At 40.9% G+C, this 25885-nt stretch overlaps 2 protein-coding genes across 6 annotated transcripts in view; one reads left to right on the forward strand and one right to left on the reverse strand.

The window, feature by feature from the left end:
* tln2b (talin 2b) overlaps positions 1–18436 on the reverse strand; it is a 91899-nt gene extending 73463 nt beyond the window's left edge. For 3 of the 5 annotated variants that reach the window (XM_034085356.2, XM_071203513.1, XM_071203510.1), the window contains exon 1: positions 18328–18436. The gene's annotated coding sequence lies outside the window, so the exon portion shown is untranslated. Of the gene's footprint in view, positions 1–7729; positions 7776–17997; positions 18017–18327 lie in introns of those variants that run through there. The other 2 variants (XM_071203512.1, XM_071203511.1) reach the window with 2 other exon arrangements.
* Positions 18437–20778: 2342 nt separating this feature from the next.
* Positions 20779–22148, forward strand: c2cd4a (C2 calcium dependent domain containing 4A). The gene has a single exon (XM_034085714.2). It carries the CDS (start codon positions 20802–20804, stop codon positions 22146–22148), a length of 1347 nt encoding a protein of 448 aa, XP_033941605.2. The 5' UTR covers positions 20779–20801.
* Positions 22149–25885: the final 3737 nt, after the last annotated feature.

The raw sequence follows: 25885 nt of genomic DNA on the forward strand, positions 1-25885 counted from the left end.
CTAGGTGTGGACTACATGGTACTAGCTGACGGGGCTGTCAGATAAAGATGAGGTTTGATTGATACTAACAAGCAAAGGATCATTTTTTGTTACTCACTGACTTCTATTTGAAAAAAAGAATCTAAAAATCCCTCATCAGTGTTACTCACTGACTTCTATTTGAAAAAAAGCTGTGTCCCTTGCATCACTTCACTCACTATCTCACAGCTCTGCAGGTTCATTCTCCATCATCCTCTAAAAGGAAAACAAGATTTCCCATAGTGGCACAAACAGACTATCCATTAGAGTTTGTGTTGGTGTGTCTCATTTATAAACTGTAACACAACATTGAGCCCCGAGACAGTATGTGGCAATGTGTCTCGAGGTTAGCGAAACTCAAGCACATCACTATTTCTTTGTGATGGTTCACCTGAAGTCCACTCAGTGATTGGAAACATATCCTGAGGGGATGAAAAGGATCCCTGGTGCACGGTGCAGACTCACAAATAATCTCTTCCTCTGACATTTCCAACACAGTGAGAAATAAAGAACAAATACTTGCCTATTTGCAGTCAAATTACCAATTGAATAAGAATACATTTATATCAATGTTCCCTTAAATATCATACATGCATGTATAATTAATACAATTCAAAGATCAGTATTTATTTAGTTATTTTCCTCTCTGTTGGCGACATATCTTACTTTAAAAGCAGCAAACCAAACATCTAGCTGTCACATTGTCATGCTTATCTCAGCTGCCTTTATGTCCTATCCACTGGAAAACTCATTTGTAAAACCGTGCAGCTTCGCAACAATACTTAAAGCCTTATCTTGTCCTGTACATGCCAGTTAGCTTTCTCTGGAATGGAAATATAGGAGAAACATCTTAACAGTTCTGTCTGACAACCAATCTAATTTGACTGCCAGGCTCTTTATTATAAAACACAATACAAAGGCTGAAGTGAAAGACTATATTCCAGTCTTTGGGGACGGGTTGTACGGTAGGTCTGTCGCTCCATCATTTTGGTGAAATATGTCTACAGTAATTAGAAGCATAATACAACTTTTAGGGACGTTTATTGTCACCAGTTGATGAATTCTAATATCTTTGGTGATGCCCTGACCTTTTATCTAGGAATCTCATCGGGTTCACATTTTAGTTTGTCCAATAACTGCACAACTAAAAGCATTCCCTTCAGTCTTAGATGCACTCTGTGTCTAGTGCTGATTAGCAAATGTCAGCATGCTAACAAGCTAAACTAAGATAGTGAAAAACAACATTATACCTGCTAAACATTGGCATGTGAACATGGTTAACATGTTGACATTAGAAGTAAGCTCAAAGCTCCCATGTCCTAAGTAAAGCCTCACAGTCAAAGGCTGTAGTAACATATTTTGGACAATATCACTTAAAACTAACTGAAGCAATTTCCAAACATATACATTTTCTCAAAGAAAGCATCTCACATATTAAACTTCTTTATGTTTTGAACAGCTGGTTCAAAGGTTCAAATACTTCAGATAACCAAAGTGACTCTGATGTTGAAAAGTCTCATAGAATATTCTCATCATCTGCTCCTGATTTCTAGTTATGGCAAGTTAATTGCGCACTCAGCTGAACAGATGTTCTCACAACACACGCGGCAACACTTTACCCTGCATGGTATCATTTTATACAGCATGACAACACGGGGCCTCAGCATAATGGTAAATTTAACATCGTCGTGCGGCAGATTGTCACAGTCTGTTCACCAGAGGTCTTTCTGGGGGCAGCGTATTGCTGATTGCTGTCAGTGATGAGTGACCCAGCAACTCTGTAGCTCAGCAATTTGCCGTTGAGTGTCGTGCTTTCTGAGACTTACTAATTGCCTAAATGAATTCCGCCACCATAGCACAAACTCATTAATGCTGACCGATGCTGACACAGACTTCCTCAGGATTGTAGCTGACATCCTCGTGGATTCATCTTATTATTACAGACACATGCATTTCCTAACATTCGGTCTATATGCTGTAAAATGTATTATCTCTTCGATTTACACACGGCATCTATTGCACGTCTGTCCGTCCTGGGAGAGGGATCCCTCCTCTGTTGCTCTCCCTGAGGTTTCTCCCATTTTTTCCCCTTAAACTGTGGGTTTTCTCTGGAAGTTTTTCCTTGTACGATGTGAGGGTCTAAGGACAGAGGGTGTCGTTTTTCTCATACTGATATTCTGAACAATCTGTGCTGTTGTTTTAGCTGTAAAGTGTCTCTACTGTAGGCTATTTTTATTATATGTATAGCACTTTGGCTCGACCAAACATCGTTTATAAATGTGCTACAGTATATAAATAAAACTTGATTTTATTTTTATTTGATTTGACTTGTAATTAGTTAAGTGGGGGCACTCAGCCAGCCCATAACTTGAATTCTTATTATTTCTGCTTTTCGAGTCTCGATAACAACATTTCATTATCTACACTAAACACAACACCTACACTAACAGCCTATTAAAAATGAATACATTAAGACCACATTTACACGGGAACGTTTGCGTTTACGCACCAAATTCGTTTTCAAAAAAGTCTTCCGTTCACACGCATTCGGCTCATTTAACGTGTCCGTTCACACGAGACCACTGGAAACGCTGTAGTACATATGCCGGGCCTGTTAGTGGCGTAGTAACTTCCGCCACAAAATACACCAAAAGCAGCGAAGAAGACCCCAGAGCATGGTTGCCATGGTTGCCCTTCTGTTTATGCCCCGCGGTGGATTTAGCAACATGTAGTTCATGTAATTCTCCATGTCCACTTGTTGCTGATGGTTGTGGTAGAGGAGCTGTCGATGTTGCACTAACATCTGTAGCATGGTCAGTAGCTACTGTTACTGCTACTGACCATGCTACAGATGTTAGTGCAACATCTACAGCTCCTCTACCACAACCATCAGCAACAAGTGGACATGGAGAATTACATGAACTACATGTTGCTAAATCCACCGCCTTTTAGCTTTTGGCCATTTATCTTTAATTGGTGAGTATAGTGACAGCACGGATCAGAATATGGCAAACATCTATCACAGAGAGTGTGGGGATTTGGATTTTAAATTAAGTATCAGGACATCAAATGCAAAATTGAAGAAAACGACATCTCAATACCTGTGTTGCTAAAGATGTGGCTGGGTGTGGGAGGAGCGGTTGGCAGTGTGAGGGTTGTATGTGGCAATTGTTGGTTTTGTTGGAAGTGGGGTGCCGTATGTCTTGTATTTGTGTTGTTCATTACTGGTGTTTTTTGTTTTGTCAGAGTTGGTGTGCCGGTGGTCCTGGGGACACCGACTTTAAGGGGGGGGTATAACGACCCCTGCCTTGTTATCTCTGGTGTGTGTATGTTCCTTTAAGGTTTTCCCTTTGGTCTATCAGCTGGGATTGAGGACACCTGGCGGCTGGAGTTAGCCGGATAAAGGACCGGGACCGGGACCGGGAATCTCGCTCTCTCTCTCTCTCTCTCTGGCAGGAGAACGCAACGCAAAGAGCAGCCACGACCAGCTGACCTCTTGTTTCGTCGTTTGTTTCGCCTGATTGTGTCCTTCAGCAGCAGTGAATAAACTCTTTTTCTATTCACGCCCTCGTTTTCTGTTCGCGCGTTTGTTGTGGCTGAGAGCCAAGCCATGACACCCGGACATCAAAGAGGTGATTGTAAACCTGAGTTGAATATCAGGTTCTCCTATACATACTAGCAGTTAATGCCCTCATTAAAAAGCCCAACAAAGAGTTGTCTTTTGATCTATTCTGAAGAACATCTGGGCATCAACAAACTATCTTTTCAAGTATCTACATTTTAATTCCTTGGGCAACAATAGAGTTAACAATTTCATAGAAAGAACTAGGCTCCAGGCCGTAGGCATGGATTTAATTGGCTCTTTTGTCCAAAATATTTTGTACACACTTTTATGTTCAGTGAAGGGGCAGAGAATGTGCTCAGCAAAGGTAAGAACAAAAAGGAGGAACAGCGGGCCACAGGGCTGGAACATGGAAAAACATTTCATATTTGACCTGTAATGATCTGTCCGAATTACTAAGTGCAACAAGGCTATTCCTTGTATTTTAGTTGGGGGAAGTGCGTAAAGTGCACTGTCTTTTGGATCTATTGCATGCAGTAATTAGGCTAGTGCCGTTCTCTTCTCTCAAAGAAAATGGAGACAACAGCCATACTGAAAATGTCAGTTTATGCTTGTAATAACTCACCAAAGAAAGGTATAAAACAATGCATTAAACATGAAGATATTTAAGCTTTCATGCAACTACTCACAACATTATTTTATTTTACGAACTAAGAATATAAATACATTGTTACAATACTATAACATTCAGTCAAGCTTGTTTTATCATTCTACCACCAATAAGAAAGACTGGCAGACAGACTGCAGGCACTGGGGAAGCATATTAGAAGGCAGGCAAGCATGCAGGCAGCCAACAAATGGTGCCCTCCTCTGTCCTGTAATAACTGGACAACCCATCCATTTCATTGTAGCCTCTCCGCAGATGTCTGACAGGGAGTAGCATCACCCGATTCATTGGAGGAGATGTGTGGGAGAGGAAAAAACCTGCCAACCTCCACATCCGGCATGGGCTAACAAGACAGAAAGGTTTCGCTCCAAAGATCTGTAGGAAAGAGACGAAGCCCACGGTATGAGCCCCATCTCTGCTGCCGTCTCTTACATTTCTGCATCTAATTGTGACGCTGAGCACACAACTGTGACACTCTAGTTGGATACAGATTCTTTAATCTCTCCTTTTATATGACATCGCCATGTAATCTCCATCGAGCTGCCCGGGGAGCAGCCAGAGAGGCAGGAAATTAAATCAATGCTGTGTCTCTGCACTGGGTGTTACTTCATTAGCATGGGCCCTACAGATGTAGCAGTAAATCTGATTAATGATGAGAGGGCTACAATGAAAGACAGTCACAGGGATCCATAATGACAGATGGTAGGGACACCCAATGTCCTACATTTCACCACAGCTTTGAGAGTTTTTGACAGAGGGCAAAGAGGAACACTTTAAGGTACAGAATACTTTGCTTGTTGTTGCAGATTTTTATTGCCACAGTCATGTTGAAAGGACGATTTTCTAAGCTTAACTGATTTTCCTTATATACATATCATGACTAAAAGTGAAGCATTTAGAACATCAATTAACTGTATACAGAAAAGTCAGGTGAAGTTTGACCGCTCAAGCGATAATAACGAAACAAACGTGAAAAAAATAATCTATTTCAGTGTTTTATTTACACTGCTCATATTATTAATTCTCTCTTAAAGTGCACCTATCATGCTATTTTAAGGCATATATTATGGGTCTCAGATATATAAAAAAATATAAAAACATGACGATGATGTGTTTTGCTCAAAATACAAACAGATCATGCATTTTAGACATCCCTCATATCCCTCTATTCCAGCCCTGTTAGAGAAACGTGGATTTTGGGTCCTTAGCTTGAAAAAAACAAAAAGAGGAGGCGGAGCTAATGCCTGATCAGAATTCTACCAGAGATAAAGTTACATTCTGCTGTGATAAAACGCCATCCTGTTCTAAACCATATCAAGGATTATTTCTGAAACAGTATGGAGCTCAAATGCTTTTTCTCTTGCGGGTTTATCACAAGGTGAGTTCCTTTTTTTATTTCCTGCTATTTAAAGTTCTCTCCAGTACAGGTTAGCTCTGAGTGTTAGCGAGGGTTGCTAATGTAAACACAGACCGATAATTTCGGATGGTGGACCCACAGAAAGTTGCTATCAGAAACAATGCCTGCTGTGTTTTGGACGTAATAATAGGCAGCAAATCTGTATCCGCTTGTTGTACCCCGGTTTTTAAAAGATTTGGGTACGGAGAAAAAGAGAAAGGGTTTTATTTTCTGACGCTGCGTGAGTTCCCCGACACACCGGGGACACATATTTATGTGTAAAAGACATAAAAAAGTGCATTTTGCATGATAGGTCCCCTTTAACACCAGAATCTGTTTAATATGAATGACCCTAAATGACACTGTGGATGTTGGTAACAATAAACAGGGCTTTACTGTACATACATTAAACTGTGAGCTTATGATTTCTGGCAGTTGACATTTTACACTTGGCCTTGAATGCACACTATTTCACACCGTAGGGCAGGGAAAGGTCATTTACACTAATTGCTTGCCAACAATATTTCAGTTATAGTGTAAGTATATAGTGTATATATAAGTATATAAGTATATATATTAATGCTGTCAAATCGCATTATCGCGTTAACGGCGGTAATACATTTTTGGAATTAATTGCGTTAAAATATTTAACGCATTTAACTTATGTGCAGAATGGCCCGCCCCATACATCCCACCAGTGGCAGCGCCAGGGTATGGCTGGGGTAGGCAACACACATACCAAGAAATGGCTTAGCCCCAAATAAAGTCCGCGAACTCGTGCCGAGAATTGCACAGACAGCAGTTAGTAAGATTGATTTCAGTAGCCACTTGTCTGGAAATACCGAAGACCAGAAACGGTTTTAATAATAATAATAATTTAAATTTATATAGCGCCTTTCACGAAACCCAAGGACGCTTTACAGTGAGAAGTAACAAAACAAAAGGTAATAATAGACATACAGAGCAATAGCAGGAAATAAGTGACTATAATTTAGTTGAGGCCGAAGGCCTGAGTGAACAGATGGTGTTTGAGGTGTTTTTTAAAGGTGTCCAGAGTGTCTGTTTTGAAAACTTTTGTCACGTAGTGATCGTCTTCTCAATAGAACATCTTTGATAATGTCTTCTGGCCAATCAGAATCAAGATAACGGCGTGGTGTTGCTGCAGGAATACTTTTGCTGTAGTACAGGGGTGCACATAACTGGTACGCAGGTTATGTGCGTAATCTGAAATGCGTACCGTCACTTGTGTCACAAAGCGCATTTGCGTACCGACGTACTTGTGAAGCTTTTCCAGAAGGCGGTTAGATCACCGGACGACAGAGTCGGTCTCCGTGTGCACAGACAGGGCTGTTGTTAACGTCGGTCTGTACAACGGAATTGTGCCAAAACTACGCCAACCGGCTGCGGAGGGAGACTCCCCCCTTCACTGGAGAACTGCGCTAAAACAGCTGATCACAACGTTCACACTCTGTGGTCGAAGTACTCCACTAGCCCCCCCCCCCCTGTCTACTTTCCTGAAGTACTACCCCGTTGATAGAAATCAACACGTAATGAATTAAGACCCCACTGTTTGATGATTGATAGGTGTGTGGGCTGTCTTTCATTTTCACACACATATAATTTTTTTATAATAAACATAAATGAATGGATATATCCGCCTTCTTTCATTTATCTTTACATTCCCACAACAACATACATAAAGAAATGGCATATTTTAGACATAGTTCGAATGGTGATTAATAATGATTAATTAATTTTTAAACTGTGATTAATCTGATTAAAAATTGTAATCGTTTGACATCCCTAATATATATATATATATATATATATATATAAGTATATGTATATATATATATATATATTACAGGAATATATATGTATATATATATATATATAAGGTGTAAGTATAAAGAATAGTATGGTAGTTCAAAATGTAAAATACAATCTATACACACTCTCAAAATTACAAACACAATTATTTTGGCAAACTGCACCAACATAATCAAGAGCAGTACATGTGTGGAATGACATAAATGTAACCACATTTAAATATTGTGGTATGAGGAAAGGTCATCAGACAACTTACTTAATTGAACTCTCCTTTCACTGAGAAGAGCAGTGTAGCTTAGTGAGATACATCTGGGCACCAGCTGGCGGGACCATGACCTTCAGAGGTCAAAAGGCTTTGAGTCTTCTGGAGTGACGACATCTAATCCTAGGGTAGCTATGGAGATGTTATGGAAAAATAAATGGCTATACAGTTGGTTGCTCATAGGAGAACCATTGATATACTGCCCCATTCCCCATTTCTGAAAAACAGAGATTCCAAATGATTAGTCGTGCACTCCCATGGGACTGAGAAGCTGAGGAGGGGGTTGTGTAATTCAATTAGTCCCACAGTTCTGCACCAAAGGGAGGCAGACGGATCCCTCTCAGTGAGACATGCAGGCCTGGTCTATGCATGCACAGAAGATATTGGCATCCCATCCTTACTGCTGTTGATTTGAATTAAAGGAAGGCTCACTCACTAAAATACTGCTTGGAATAAATAAACCTGGGAATCAATGCACTACAGACACCAAGGAGTTCCTCCTGAGCAATCCTTATCCACCCAAAGCCAAAGTGTGGCTGAATGAGCAGGGCTTCCAGCTAACAGAGTGCAGAGTGAGCCGCCTTATATGACAAGCCAGCCACATTCTTAGCAATGCCTCTGAGCTTTTGCCATGTGTCGAGGATGCTGTCTCCGACTGAAGTTGCATACAGATCGCCCTTTCAGAGCACAGCCTGATCCGCTGTCTCTTTGTCCCACCTCCCAGTGGGGAATTTAAAAAGCTTCACAGTGCCTCACTCTATGAGATTCCTGTAATTTATGACAGGCTTTTCCCAGGCACACAGAAATGAAATCAAACTGTAAAGATAGTGCATGTTTCCCAGTATGAGCTCCTCACAAATATATGCCAAATACAGTGACAGTCATTAAATAACCGCATCAATAGTGTGGCAGAACTACATTACATTTGATTTTGGATTATGAAAAGGGCGGAGCGCATGGATAATGAATGAGACACATCAGCAACAAATTAGAGGAAATTAAGAATTACCAGAGGCAGCAAGATGAACATCAGCCACTTCATGCGTTTTCAAAGAGAGCCGTGATCATTAGCACTGGGATGACCCTTGACCTCAGGCTGGCACACACATCTGGCTATGATATATGACTCCATCCCAGCCAGACTGGGGTGAGAGGGTGTCATCTCGTGGGTATAGCCTCGCAGGGGTAGCATATCCACTGCGGGTGAGCAGCTATCCTCTATTGGCTGCAGGTCCGTCAATCTCATGTCTGACGAAACTGAAGACCCACCAGAGAGAGAAACTAACAGCTGCCATATCGCGGACTCAACAGATGGTAAGGGTGGCAAGAATTTAACACCATATCATTTTAAACTTATACACAGCATCACTATTCGCGCAAAAATAAATACATGTCTCCCCTTTAACCCTTCTCTAATCTTATATCTTTCAAATGTAGTGCTAAAGCTGTGCCATGTTCTTGAATACAGATTGTTTTAGTAATATTTGCACACTGGATGATTCCGTAGAAATGTTTTCATATCCATCAGGGGAAAATGTTTTGATGTTTTCTTGATGAAAGGAACACTGCTTATTGTACAAGAGGCTTAATGACAACTCTGAGGAAGCAATTGCTTAGACAAGCTCCTTTTTATTAGCTACTAATAGTTTTAGTTGCAGTGTTGCAGAATTACTATATTACTATTGCACACACAGTATTAAACATTTGTCATGCTTGGATATATTTCTCATTTTGCAACATAAATGAACAGATGATGACACAAGTTTGTGTTTGCAAAGAAGGATCCATGTGTGCTTGGCCTGCAAGTCAAATACCATGAAATGAGGGATTATGTGACTGCAGTGTCCTCAGTTATGTAGATCTAATAGCAATTTAAACAGCAACGACTTTACCTATGCCAACTGCATTAATAGAGAAGACAAAGCTTAAGCATTTCATGGGGATGTTGAAAAAATACAGAGATGCCAGCAGCACTTTAGCTGATGAAAATGTTTAACATCTTACCTTTAGAAAGCGATCCAATTTGAAAAAGAGATTCAAGGTGTCTTGAGAGCCTACATTATACTTGGTGCAAATTGTAACTTGTGCTTGTATAAGTTCACATTTCCCATTCATCTTGTAGAGTAGAACGCATAACATATCAGTTTTCCAATAGGTACAAAATATTCCTTATTAACATCAACTATATACTTTAAGTAGCACATAGGGCTGTTCTTGTTTGCTGCCAAACTGTTGACTGTCTGTACAACCAAGTACTTTAGGGGCCTCAAATCAAAGCTACTAAGCCCCTTATTTAGTTTAAGTAGCCACTGTTTTATCCAATGAAGACTGCTAATAGTTATAAGCAGTCCAAGTCCAGCAACTTTTACAGCTTGAGTGCTAGGGAGTATCCGTGAAAACATGCAAGCACATGCATAGAGTAGTCATATAATGGTTGCCCTATTTAGAGCATTTTCAAGATGTCTTATCTTACATAAACCCTCTCCATTCATGTTGTGCTGTATGGAAAAGGCAGTGCATCATCGGAACAATGACCACTTGCTTTGATGGCTCACTGACTTTGACAACATGATTCAGAGCTGCGGATAAAATGAAGCAATGCTTCTATAAATAACATGAGTATCCTTTTGAATACCTGTATTATTGTAATGCACATGTTCACAAGCAGGTTTAATCAGTGGCACAACAGAAAAGCCACGGCGAAGGAGTAAAAGAGAAAACCTGAAGGGAAGGGAAAATAAAAAGCACTTGTTTGCGTACTACACGTACAACAGATATGGTATGGATATAACGACATGTTAAAAGGACATGCTGAGAGTCGAGGATTTATATTAGAATCTGTTTTAGGAGGATGTTGATATCTCCCTCACTTCAGTGCTGCTGACACAGCTACAGGAAATTGAACACAAACTCAAGTGAGCTCATCATTTCTGGTTTCCCAGACAATACATGTTTTGAGGAAAGTCAACATTTATATTCAGCTCTCGTTCAGCTCTAAGAACAACAACGCACCGATAAACAAGGTTACTGTATGAATCAAGATTTTGTATAATGAAAGCCTGACTTGAATTACAATTTCCTCCTTTGCTAATGATTTTGTGCCATCAGGCCAGGTGACCCTATTCCCAAAGCGACCATTTAGAATTTGTGCTGCACTTGACCCAGAGGATCAGCAGAACAACTAAGGTTGAGTCAACACATTCTTTCTTTTAATTAACAGATGTTGAATGCTGTACCGATGAGCTACTGTATAGCTATGCACACCTTTTAACGTGTTGCATGTGCATTTTAGTAAAGCTGCAGCCTTAAAGCCTTAAATCTTTTCACACTCGTGCTCATTTTCATTTTTCTTTTAGAAACCCCTTTTTTCTGTTTCAAAAGAGGCCAGCGTTTTCATATGATAAATGCTATCTAGAGCCGCAGCAGCATCAATAAAATAAGTACATTAAATTATAAAATAATCCTGATTTCAACGTGTTAGAAACAACTTAGAAATGCTAGAGTAGATAATACCAATCATCGCATGGTCACATGAGAACACTATCATTCTATCACCAAAAACGGAACAACGAATGTAATCCTAGCTATTGCCTTCCACTGACGGCCCGTCCACACAGCGCCGTGCGTTGAAGCTTCCAACGCTTCTGCCCATTCACTTTGAATGCAAATATGCCAGTACAAGCGCTAGCCAATCAAACCGCGTGTATGCTGGGAGAGACGCAGGTCATTACCTCATATTCCAAAAAATTGAGTTAAAATTCATTATAGCGGTAGTGAATCACCCGGTGCTGTATGATCAGTCTCTGTTCATCTACCGGGATACAAACCGGAGGAGCGAGGCATGGAGGCAGGTGGCAGAGACAGTGGGTGAAACTGGTAGGTTTTCGCCTGTTTGGGGATTTTATATCCAGTTTACTTCGTTTTAACATTGCTATTGCTTTGTATGTTGGGGTTGGGAGATTCATGTGATTGGTTGTTGGTCGCGTTGCTCGCAAAAAATCCCCAAGCTTCAGATACGCCCACCTCCAAGCGTCAACGCACGCCGCTGTGTGGACGGGCCGTGATGGTAACCAGAGAGTCCCTCTGCCCTACCACAAGGTCACTGCACTGCTGATGAGCTGAACATACAGGCTAAAGTAACACCATCACTTACACTACAGTCCAGCATCCAGCTGCTAAATGCACTTCCGCCTGGCAATGTGAAATCATTTCAACAAGAGTGTGTCAGGGCAGTCCACAGTTCTTCTTTGAGACTCAAGGTGCTGACACTACATCACCCTGAGCAGAGAGAGAGAGAGAGAGAGAGAGAGAGAGAGAGAGAGAGAGAGAGAGAGAGAGAGAGAGAGAGAGAGAGAGAGAGAGAGAGAGAGAGAGAGAGAGGATGGATAAAATACAGTGTGGAGGGGGGGATTTCTTGCTCGGTCAGCGGCCCTTGCAGCCTGCAGAGGATCAGAGCAGAGGATAGCAGTAATTTCAGTGGTGCTCTTCAGAGTCTTTCCCCTCAGGCAGTCACAAAAACAGCCTGACAGCTGCTGTGAACACAGAGGACCCGACGGTCCTCAATTAACCTTGATGTGAAGCTGCTGCCTCGTCAATTCTCTTTAAAACAAGATGTACCATGCCATTCGCCAGCAATATCTCTGTGTTTACTTTATCCATCTGTTTTGTTTTAATTTCACCTCTGACCGAACGCAGCTAGCTTTTCTCTGTCCAAACATGGTGTAAGCCTCTCAAGCTTTGGAGATTTCCTATTGTGTGCAAATTACAAACTGGGATCACTTCAATCTGCTCTATGATCTTTATTAATAATTGAAAGTATTGTGTCATCGGTGTTAAAACTCACTTCCTCATCAAATGATTATTGTCTGAACTCTGCTGTATTTGGCTGTGATGTATCATTGATGTCGATCGATGGCAAGTGTCTCAATAAATTGGATCTCTGCCCCACTGTCATCGACCTCTAGCTCCTGTGGCGGTCCTAGGAGACCCCCTGCCAGAAAAAAACACTACCAGCATGCTGATAAATGGGGGAAAACCATCACAGCCTCTGAAAGTAAACCTCTAATGTGATTCCTTCCTGGTACTGGCTACAACAAACACTACCAAAATCAGAGAACACATAAAAACAGAATCTCAGCAGATATTCTTTAGATTCGTGATTAACATTTCTTCAGAGCCAAAAGAAACTGTGAATGCACGAAAAAAAACTGGCATGTACCTTCAAATCTCTCAACAAAGAGACAGTTAGATGCTCTGAGCAGCCCTTACAAGACGCTTGGCTGGTTACAGCAAGTCGACAAAAGCAGCCATTATAACTGAACAAAGACTACAAGGTGGTGAACTGTGCTCTATGGATTCTGTGTCCATTAAAACCCAACCTGCCATTTTGTACTGTAAGAACAGGAGGACAATTATTGACTTCAACACAATAGAGTACATCTACTCCTTTTATACTTAAATGCAAGGCAATGACAATGGAATCTCATTGTATTCCCTCAAACTTGCTATACAGAGAAACATGTCAGCCACTCTACCCTTTTCAGAGGAGGCTGTGTATCACATGATCTTTAGCACAGGTATCACATGATCTTTAGCACAGGTATCACATGAGCTTTAGCACTGATAATCAGTTTGCCTCAGGCAGAGTGGGTCATGTTCCCAATCATTCCTGTGTTACTCTGTAACACCAAAACAGAGCCATAACAGAATTAAGTGTGAATTACACAATTACCAAGAGTACAACTGAATGCTATTTAGGGTTATTTATGCAATTTGCACAAGGGTGAGTTATTTAAAATGTCAGCCTAACTACTGAAGCTTTTGTCAGATTACTTGCTCAATGCTCAATTATAATTCAACAGAATAGCCCGACCTCAAAACACACAAAAGAGATTTGGTGAAAGTATGAGATAGATTTGCCAAAGTTGAAAAACCTAAATGTACTCCAATGTATCAGCAGCCAGGCAACCGTAAGTAGGCAGATATTTACTTAAGCTGACCGCTGGTGCTAAGAGAACCTTCAGATCACACCTCTTTTCTTTTATGCCACTAAACCAGTCGTGGGGCTATACTGAGTGCATGATGGGGAGGTCAGACCTGTCATCTGCTACTTTAAACTGGCAGCTAATTTGACTTGTTGATGAGAAGTGCCAACGGCTGTGCCACTGCCTCTGACCCAAAGCACACCTGACCACACCGGCTTCGACGGACCTACTTCTTGAGTCCGCTTACGCATCACTACAGCCGCGTCGGATCAGACCACATCTTACTTCTTCCTTCTCTCTGTCTATACCTGTGTACTCTCATGTTCCGATTAACCCAGCTTCCCCACATTTCTTTCTCTTGGTGTCTCTCTACGCCGGGATCCGGAGTCATGGATGATCCTGCGGTCCTGTGTCCTGCATCGCGAGCCCTGGATCTTGAGTCGTGGCTGTGGTCCTGGATCATAGGTCCTGGATGGATATCCTCGTGGATTCATCTTCCTATTATACACACATGCACTTCCAAACATTTGGACTACCTATGTTGCAAATGTATTATCTTTTCAATTTACACACGGCATCTATTGCACGTCTATCCGTCCTGGGAGAGGGATCCCTCCTCTGTTGCTCTCCCTGAGGTTTCTCTCTGGAAGTTTTTCCTTGTACGATGTGAGGGTCTAAGGACAGAGGGTGTCGTATTGTCATACTGTTATTCTGTACAAACTGTGAAGACCACTGAGACAAATGTAACATTTGTGATATTGGCCTATATAAATAAACATTGATTGATTGATTGATTGATTGATTGATTGATTGATTGATTGATTGATTGATTGATTGATTGATTAGGTAAATACTTTGGTAAGTGCTGTTTCAGACACCACTATTCACCATTCAATTCAATACATTACCACGTCACCTAATATTGGTCTTTCTACATCAATTATAATAAATGATGTCATGTCCTGTGAACATGGTCTGCTGATCTGATCAAAAAAAGAAAGAGGAAACAACAATTAACTGCATTCTTTCTCGATTAAAGTAAAATCATATAATTGTAGATATAATCACCAAATTTGAAGTTAAAAATAGTTATATTAAACTGCTGCACATTACTGGACCAACAATAGATTGACCTGTGGATGTGGTTATACTGATGCGCATCGATAGATTGGCCAACAATTAGAAATCATGTGTGTCCCCAATTTAAACTAATGTGAGATCAACCTGACTTTAAATCTGAAAGCACATTGGGAACTGTTTGCTAGTGAAAACATTTCCCATCTGCATTATAGCTCTCACATATTGACTGCCTGCCTCAGTCATCTGTTAGGGAAAAAAATACCGGAAATTATGAATTCAGATTGATGTGGTGGAGGAGTAAGGATGGCTGCCAGCTCATACATCCACCTCTTTTTCTATAGAAACATATCTGGAAACGAGCCAGGCCCTAAAGAGGCTGCGATCACAGAGAGACAGCAGCGAGGAAATACACAAGAGAGATCTATTTCACTGGTAAAGAAGAAACACAAAGGCTGGGTCACAGCGCCAGCATGGGGTGTGTTTGAGTTTCCACCTCCAACACATTCATGCATTAAATATGGTTCAACAATCTTTCTCTCCAATGACTCTCAAAACCCTTACTTCCCACCCCCAGAAGAACATTTCCTGGGGAATTCCGACCAGGAATATATTCTTGATGACGGAGCAACTGAAACAGCTGAGAGGAAAATCACTTTCTAATGAACAGCAAATACAGTTGAGCCTTTGTCTTTAACTATTGTGCTTGTTCTCAACACGTTGTGGATCAAAATACTTACTTGGAAATACATGAACCTTGTTACAGTTATTTATGGAACAGTTCAACGATTGTATGCTTCTCCCCGGGTTGCACAATTTCAAAGAACACTGACTAAATGCACTTTACGGGAGCACGCGGTGCATTTAAAGGCCATGTTTGTGACCTGTGATTCACAGTAAATTAGGCGCAGAGTTGAAAGAGTGGACTAGAGTTGTTGTAGCAGAGATAGCCTTAATAGCTTCCCATAATACGGAATCACTGTGGTAATGGCCTCTTCAATAGCTGGCAATGAGTGGGAAAAAGGCACCGTTTAAATAGTGCTTGGTTTTAATTACCGCTATCTAATACTTCAAAAGATTAGGCAGGAGGAAATGTAGAATGTTCACATTACTTACGAGTTTGGGCTCTTTATTATGTTATAAGTTTAATATTGTTATGATTTATTTTGGCACAAGCTCACAAACATTGCTTTTATAACCTTGGGTCTTGTGAATAGTATCCAGTGTTGTGTTTGGTGGAACACTAGGCTTTTATCTGCTGCCGCTGGCAGATGCATGCTTCATGTGAGCTTGTGACATTGGTGGTGTTGTGATCTAATTATATCTGTGTACTGTGCTGTAGGAAAGTGTGCAGTGCTCATTGTAGATGCTCAGATTGGGAAGGTCTACGCTTCTGGACTCATTGGCAAGCCGAATGCTCTTACTGTACGGTGAACCAACAGGTGCAGTGTACCTCTATTGAGATGTTGCTTTAGTGTACCTGCAAAATTAGGTATCTGATTACAAAATATCAAGAAAGGAGCAAATATGTTATGGCTAGTCTAAACATTAATCCTACAGACAATACAGCTCAATGCCATTATAGGGGAAAGGTACTTAGGCTTCATAAAGCCTTTCCAGCACTGTGTAATCTGGAGATTATTTTCTATTGGCACATTTTACCAATCAGCTTTTGAACACTTCTTATTAAGATACTTTACACAATTAAAGAAATAAAAAATCCCAATTTTGTTTACATCATCCTTGTCACATTTATAAATGGCACTACAGACATATATCACTGAATGTAAGCATTATTAAGGTTAAGTATCCATATATCTGATAACAGAAACATTCCATGGCTTTGGTAATGCTATTAATTAAAAGCTGAGATAATTTTACCATCACACATGAAGCACACTTTGAAGCAGAAAAAAGCTAAAACGGTAATGCTTGACACCATCAACTGTAAACCGAACCGTTGGTTTTGAGACACTTTATGCTGATTGTTTACTATTCAGAACATGTAAAACCAGAAAGCGGCCCTAGCATGTAATTGATTACAAACACAAACACAGATGCTATGTGGGAATTAGAAAGACCAATTAAGCAACATGCAACAATGCTGCATGCTGCGGAGCCCTTACCTTTCCCTATAATGTGGTTGTCGGATGCTTTTATCTTACACTAACTGTGCCTTACAGCACCACCAGGGATTCCATTTTTAGTACGGCTACTCCCACTTGGAATCAAGCCTCAGGTCTCTATATGGTGCCTTACTGTATAAAGCTATCCAGAATCACAGCTGCCTGCTGATACAGCTCAACTCTTCTAGTTAAATCACTCATGTCACTCTTCAATCTTTGTTTGAAACCCCCTCACGCCATGAGTATCCTTGGATTGACCCTTAATGTCGAAGATGCCTCTCATAGAGAAAGCTCAGCTGCTAATACTGTAGAGGGGTGGGGTGATTTTTTTCAACAGTTTGTGATAGCAGCCAAAAGCTTTTCTTGTAAATGAGAATGTCGAAAGAGGCTGACGTGTTGCTAATGTGGTTTGGCATATCAATTTAGCCCAGGTCTCATACATGTGTTCCACAAACTGTAAAACCAACCATGGAAATATGTAGGGGTGTACTGCATGGCCCCTGTATTTCACAATCACGCAGTAACATTTGACAGCGCACACACATCTGTATGAGGCAGCAGGGCGGCCTACAGTAGGGAGTCATGTCCTTCAGGGGATGCACATCCCCCCTGCAGGTGTCATGGAGAAAGTAGAGCCAGGTGAGCATTCACTCCGACCTCAGCAAGCATGCAGGTGCCGGGAGATAAAAAATGAATTCTCTTACAGAGATCCAAAAAAATGCAGATTTCTATCACTGGGCCGAAGGATTAGTGGGCTGGCAAGCTCAACAAACTTGACCAAACAGACCATTATAGAGTATCCCCTGCCTACTCTGCCCACGATTCTGTCAGCCTACTGTAAATCATCATTGGTTACATCCCTCCATGCTACGACAGTCCCACACAGCTTTGATGTTAAGCCGATCCAGATAACATTCAGGTCAAGTCCAAGTTACTGTACACATTTCTTTGCAGAGCAGCAAGGATGCTGGAGCTGGGCAGCATTAGTTGCCCATTCCGATTTTCGGCAAGCCTAGATATTTAACATGCAGCAACAACGCCAAACAAGTAGCCAATTCAATATTCATCATATTACCTCTTATCTGTCAATGTCAAAAGCAGTCAGTCAAACATTCGGCGAAGAAATAGATTTGACAAGCTCGTAATAACGCACCGGATGAAGTAGATCGACTGGTGTTAAATCAAAATAAAAGCAAGGACACGGAGAAGTGACACACATCCCATTATCATGTGAAAAGGTCGTCTGCAGGCTATGAATATGAGATGTTTCTAGCGCTTCTGCTGAGCCAACATCGAGCGGTCCTCCCTGTAGTGAGCCCGTTTGGGAGGAACAGCACCTTGAACAACAGCGCCAGGGTTTGAAAACACACAGGGGGTAAAAAAAGAAAATAATCTGAAATCCTACCTGATGTCTGTCACTCGTTAATGCATGCGACCTGGCTTGGATGTAGGCTAAACGATACACACACACACCGCAAGCGGGTCAGCTCAGCCTGCCTGCCTCCTCCACAGCATCAAGCCCCTCCTCGTTTTATCAGTGGAGAGAGATGGGGAAAAAAGAGAAACGACCGCATATCTATGCGCCGTAAAAAGGAAGCAACGTCACAGACACCACTGGTTTGTGATAATCATAGACCTAGCCAGATGAAGATAGGTTTAAAGGCTCAACGCTAGGCTCAGAGATACAGATGAGCAATCGTGCGAGATAAAATGAACCCGAGAAACGCGATTGAATATTAACGCACGAAAGATGTAAAAGACTGAGATCTGTCTTTTTTTTTATGCCATGAGGGGGGGGGGGGGGGGGGGGGGGGACACATGTAGTCCTATCCTATTAAGATATTTGAAATAATGAATTTTAAGGTGTTTTATTTTGCACATTGCATCATGACTTCATAAACATTGTATTCTATTTCATTTGATGAGTTTTTGGCTGGATTTACATCTCTGTAATAATTAGAGAGTATTCAATCACACTAACATCTTTCTCTCAGTGTATCATCTCTGAGCTGTTGTTTTTTAATCTGAGCAGATACTGCCATCTAATGGCGATGTTCAAGCCTCCATACAAGCATAGGCTCAGACGCTTGGAAAATAAACCAGTGGTTGTCAAGAAAACTAGTAAAATGCAGTATTATACAGTACACTATTTCTTCAAACCTTTCCTCCTGCTTATTACTAGACATGTTATATTGAAAAGCGTAAAACTGTATTCACCAACAAAAAGTTGACTCACACAAAGACCCACAGTACATCTGTATGTCTATGGAGCTGTGTGTGATCAATTTTAGTCTTAGATTACATTTTCATTAAAATAGTTAATATTTGTGTATGGACATTATGATTGAACTCAAATTCATTATTTTAACCTTGGTGTAAGAGGCACAAGATTTTTAAGACGCAAGCCTCAATTGATGATGAGTCTGGAACGTTTTCAAAAAAACAATTCTTAGAAGCTCCTCCAATTAGGACTTTCCTGGTATATTGTTAACACTGACATCATTCTGTCTTTGAGTGCCTGCCTGGTAACGCATTGTAAACAAGTTACTCCACTTGAACCTTGGCCAAGGCAGAGTGGAATCTTTTGACACGATCCCTCCTTTTCCTCTAGAATCCCAAGAGAGCGGAGATAAGCCAAAGGACAATAGTAAAGGGACTGTCCTTGTTGCGTTAGCATCTTATTGAAAACAGACCAAAACCAGCACAACTGACGCTTGTTGCAGTTGTACTGTGTAGGTCTGTGTCAAAAAAAAGTTTAATGTATTTTTTCAGATTAAATACAGTAACTACTAACTATAGCTAAAGTGCAGATCCACCACAATTACAGTTTTCTGTCCTGCATTTTGGTAATCATTCATCCTATAGCTTATGTGCCACCACAAGAGGGTAGCACTGATATGACAATGTTTCATGAAGGTTGAAGACCTAAGGGTGCAATGTTGCAATGTGCAACTGGGACATGTGAATTTAGTGATGCAAAAATATATCTGGAATTTTCCAAGCGAAATTATGATGCAATGATGTATGTGTTAAACATCTTAATATTTCTTTAATCAATTATTACATTAATAAATTAGTGATATACTGTATAGGGCCTCAATGAAGAAATGGAATTGGTATATTATACTCATACCAAGCCAATAACACCTGTTACATGTATTTGTATAACACAAGGGCTTCAGTAGAAAGCTATAAAGAGGCCGGATTGAGCTGTTGCTCTAAAGCCAGGCCTGTTTTATCACTTTCATTTTTGGTAATGGAACTTCAAACGTTCTTAAAATGTTTTGAATTTGTATCTTATCAGATAACCTTGTTTGTGATCACAGAACAAACTCATACACCCCATCTTATCAAAAGTCTGCCATTTGCTTTAAAACAGCTGTTCACCTAGAAGTAAAAGCTTATCTCACGACACAGAGCAGTGGTTACAGGGGCAATGCACTTTGTTGTAGTTTGGATATTTCCATGGGAACCGGTGGACAACGAGAGAGGGAGGATCCTGTGCAATCCTGTGTTTGGGAGGGGGGGGCGTGTGTTACATCCACTGGTTTCCTGCTTCATTTAAACTGTGTTTGTCTCTCAAACAGCCACAGATGTGCCGATCCTGCCAAGAGAGAAGCTCCATCTGCTGTCAAGAGAGCCTCTGGGATTTCTCACAACAGGCTGAGATTTAAGCAGGAGCTATCCGTCCATCCTGTGTGGGACAGCCTTGTGGATTATTTATATCTTCAGAATATAAAAGGTAACGAAAGCTTTCGGAAAAGTTCATGGTTGTAGATATGATCTCACTTTGAGTGTTACATTTCCGAACATAATACCACAATTTAAAATGATATATTTTTGATTTTACAGAGTTTCCTACTTGCTACCAGAGGACCCATGTGGTTGGTGGATAAGATCCGTGTGTCAGTGGAGAGATCTAACCTGCCTCTCCCATCAGCAGAACTAAGCTTTAAAATTGGTGACATAATGTTTCGAGAAAAAGGCGACAAACCCAAAATAATTCACCTGTGTCCTTACGTCATCACCCCAGACAACATCCCAGAGTTCTGCATCCCCCCAACCATCCCCTCCCTCCAGGAGATGAAAAATACGGAGCACAGCCGACCTGCTCGAGTCACCAAGGCGTCTCCATGTGAGAGGGCTAGCCCTGAAATAGAGGTGACAAGTTATGAGCTCATGAACCCGCACATCATCCAGGTGGAGAGTGTGGATGAGAGCCCCTATGAAGGCTGCAGTGATGAGGAGACCACCAATGCAGACCCCCAGAGCCAGGCTGCCTTGTCTCTTCCACACATGGCCAGAGCTCAGACCTGCTATGGCTTCTGCACCCTACTGGAGAGCCCCCACACCAGGAGGAAGGAGTCACTCTTCCACTCTGATCCTTGCTCCTCTCCCCTGCTGCTGCCCCGAAGTCGGTCCAGCTTGTGCTCCAAACTCTCCCCCTCAACTTCGCCCTCCTCCTCTCATTCTTCATTCAGCCTCAACTCCCTGACTTCCAGGCTTTCCCCGAGAGGATACTCTCTGAACTGGCAGGCTGCTCTGGACAGCGATACAACTTCCTCCACTGAATCCTCTCCCTACAGCTCACCACTGCTGACCCGATGCCCTGCCAAGTCTTCCCTCTTCAAAGCACTGAGCCATGATCTGCTGTTGTCAAGGAACATGAGGAAGGCAATGGTGTCCAGGAACAATTCCCTGTCCACAGATGAAGGCAGCTCCACAGACAATAGCCCCAATGTCATGAGGAGGGCATCAGATGCGTTAGCTGAAGGCCTGCCGAGCAGCTACAGCCTGGCGCCACCCAACATCTTCCCTATGGACATGACTCTGCACAAAGAGAGGGTAATGAAGGAAAGAATGGCACCCATAGGGAGAGATGGCAGCCTGAGACTCTCAGCAGAGTACTGCCCAGATAACCAAAGACTACGGGTTCGACTGATCAGTGCTGAGGGGCTCTATCCACTCTCTGTAGACCCCAAGATTATCAACTGCAGCGTCAGCCTCTCTCTGGTGCCCGGAAAAGTCCAGAAGCAGCGCAGCACAGTCATCAGAAAGAGCCGTAATCCAATCTTCAATGAGGATTTCTTCTTTGATAGTATCTCAGAGGAAGACATCAGTCAGCGGTCCCTTCGCTTTAAAGTGGTGAACAAAATGTCCACCCTGAAAAGAGACTATCTCCTTGGCAACTGTGATTTGCCTCTTTCTAGCATTGTGACATCATAAATAAGTACTTCCTTTACTGTTTATTTATGTTTTGAATTATTTATTTTCTATTTCGTATTGTAAAACAAGATTTTATATATTATTAAATTATGGAAAACTATGACATTGTTTGTCTTTAATACATTTATAAAAAAATTGTAAACCATAAATTGTATCACTGCAGAAACAATAACTTAATTTTCTCCATACAGTATGTGTTTTTATGATTCAATGCTAGGATAAGCATGAATAAAGAAATGCACCACCAAAGTGAATCCCCACTTAGGATTTGCTGATAAACAAACACAAGGATGTAAATATAATGATATACAGGCTTTTGGTTTGTTAATGTTGCTGCAGCATGAGCTGGCCGGAGACAACTGCAGTCTCATATTTGTCCCATAAGCCTGTTGTTTTCTTCCTGACCTTTCCAATGATTAAAATATCACTACAAACCAGAAACCTGAGAGGGGAATTTTCACCGTCGAGTATGCATAATTGTAAACAGTGTTCAGAAGAAGATCTGTTTTTCACCCAGTATGAATACATAATACGGAATATGTTCATGAACAACCCATACTCGAGACGTAGAATGCATGTGTTTTTTTTGTATCATATGACGCATTCAAGGCAAGGCTATGTTTTGGACACTTTTACTATTGTTATGAAACAAAATGAATTTACTACGGTCAGCTCCAAATGAAAATATCATAGTTACAAATGAATGTAGGCTGCTAAAAGGAATAATAAAATAAAACGGCTGTGTATAAAGACAGGTCTTTTTCAGACAACTACAGAACAAAGTAAATTAAATTAAATTCATGCTGAAGACAAAAAGCTGCACATTTTCATGCAATACATACATGTTTACTCAACTGAACAGAGCAGGAGCTCTTAATGTAGACTGCAGGCGCATATATCCTGCTGCTTTCAGAAATAAAGATCAGGCTTAAAAGCTCCGGCTGCCAATACTGTAGCTCCTAGTTAAAGATGAATAGGTTTCTCAGGGCTTAGAAAAAGCAATGATAGGGGACTGACAACTGCTGGTTATACAGATGTCAAAACAACATACAGTAATGTGAGGAGATACATATCATTAGCTTTTTTTTCACCAAAGAATTACCTGCTGGGAGATTAGCTTTAAAGTCCAATGTCTGTAATGAAGTATGCTTTATAATGCAAATATTTTACAAGATTTTCCAGTCTGGATTGTGCGACTGAGAAAAAGCCTTTGGACAAATACAGCACATGATCCACTTTCAGTTGGAACTACAGATTCAGCGTATCCACACAAACCTTCCATTTCCTTCTCAATTGTTTTGATGGAAATGAGGGTTTTGTGTTTCTAAAATACCAGGCCTAACACGCAGGCTTTTGTGTCATTATAATACATAGGAGCATCTTATTTCTAACAAAGAAACACAGACAACCTACATTTTTCAACAATACCTCTCCTAAAAGGATGCATTTCCAGATCCTGTGAAGAGGCTGATACTGTTAGGCACTTTTGGATTGAGTGTTGACTCAGCTGTGAAATACCCTGTAATAAATGAGAATTACCCGTGATTCCCCGTGCTGGTCAACCACTGATAGGATTCAGAGGGATTTCCACTGATCTATCTATATTCAAAGGAGCGGAAGCGTTGGTTTTATATAGCACATTTGTTACAGCAGCATTAGGGCCTTGATCCAAGCTGGTGCCGCTCATACAAAAGTCTATGAATTGCTCCTGAACAAAAGCATCAAATAACGGCTTGTAAGCAATTGATATTACCCCTTGAAAAAAGCTACTTCCTGAAAAACATATGTAAGTCCAAATAATGTATCCCGTTTTCTTTAACCATTTCACCTTCTTATGATGATACATGATGATGATACATGATTAAAAAATAAACCTTTCTTTCCATATCTAACAGTTTGAAATATAACATACACATACCTATGAGTACAGTATATTGTATGTTTGTTTAAAATGCGCTGTAATATTTTTCAAATAAATGTTTATATTTGCCATTTGAACATAAAAGACTATGTAAGATTGAGTAATGGGAATACAAGATTGTGGGTGTGTGTCCATAATTTGCAGTGTTTTTGGTACTTACCTCTGATTACTAGAAGTGATTTCATATTATCTGTAGGAAACATCTGTCTCCCTAAGAGCTGTGCATCATGAATGCAAAGGCGCAACAGGGGAAGTGCACTGGCTTAATCTCAAGTGTCTGAAAACAGTTGCCTGGTTACCTTCATTCATCAAGATGCCTTTGCCCAGCTAATGCACATTTACAATTTTAAAGTAATGAGCTGGAATAGACAACAACTACACTTAGAAAACATCAGGTATACTTACACTAATATACTTAAATATACAGTCATATTTGTGAATGTCCTGCTACCATTCAGCTTTATAACTGCTGCAAAAGCTATTCAATGTTTTTTGGATTGGAGACCGAATGTTGTTTTTTTTACTTGGAAAAGCAAACGTTTCCCTTCCCCTACCATATCTTTTACCCAGTATAAATCAGTCTGTTCAAACCAGTTTCCTTATCACATTTTCTGTTTTACCAGGTGCTTGTATTGTGCCAAAACACACAGCAGACAACGTCAAATGTCACTGTAAACTTGTTTGACCAATGTTGTCACCAGTGGGTACCCCACCTACTTATGTTCTCAGGGTAACAGCTGCTTTAGAAATAGGGACAATGCTAGTGGACCTCTTTTGTAATTTGGTATCCAACTCCCATTGCAATCAATCAAATGTCCAGCGAAAACAGCCTTTAGACAGTGTACTTTAATTATATGTATTTGAATACTTTTCTGAAGGCAGCCTGGAATATTTAGAACACAAAATCCAGACTTTTTCCCCCGCTTCATTTCAGATGCACAGGAAGGATCCATTGACAGCTGGCTTTGGATGCAAGCAGCAGCACGACTGAAGCTGAGATGCATCTGAATCAAACAGACAGGGACAGCGTCTATCAACTTATGTGTCGAAATAAAAGCATCTCACACATGAAAGGACGGATCTCCATGGTTTCCCCTGGAGCTGAGCCTGGTTGCCATGGGAGTAGAGGTGCTATCACAAGAGGTAAAAAAAACACAGACAGGAAGACAGTGTCATCTTTCGGTGCACAGTAGGCCTACCTAATCATGCAGTTAGTTTTATTTTTTTAGTTTAAATATACTTCTCTTTGCTATGTTATCTTTGAAGATAATTATCAAAGAAACTTTAGTCATTATTTCACATTATATGTTGTTTATTTAATCAACTTTAGATTTATTTTGCTCACTTTTGTTAAGATGGACAAAAGTTAGCTCTTAATTAAATGAATCCAGCTTTTCCTGAGTCCACCCCCCGTCACATGATCTGTGTCCTGGCAGACTGTTTGCCTAACTGTTTAATGGCTATGCAGACAACATTGTGCAAGCCCTGTCCTGATTGTCCAAATGCATTTAACCATCCGAACAGCATGTTCACAAGGGTGATCAGACTCATCACTGGGGGCAACTGAGAAATGAACACACACAACTGCTGTGTTGCACATGCCACATGATGAGTTATTATTAGCCTCCCCTTTTTACTGATGTACTGTCAAGATAACTAACAATTAAACAGCCCTGCTTGTGAGTGATTGCCTGAAGCAACACACCAGCTTCATATGGAGTCTCAGCACCTACTGTACGTATGAGAGCAGGGTTGAGCAAGTTTAAATGCCTTGGTTATGTTTATACAAGTGTGATCAGATGTGAGGAAGTCCTGC

This window comes from Pseudochaenichthys georgianus, chromosome 6 (genome assembly GCF_902827115.2).
Source record: "Pseudochaenichthys georgianus chromosome 6, fPseGeo1.2, whole genome shotgun sequence".
Lineage (NCBI taxonomy): Eukaryota > Metazoa > Chordata > Actinopteri > Perciformes > Channichthyidae > Pseudochaenichthys > Pseudochaenichthys georgianus.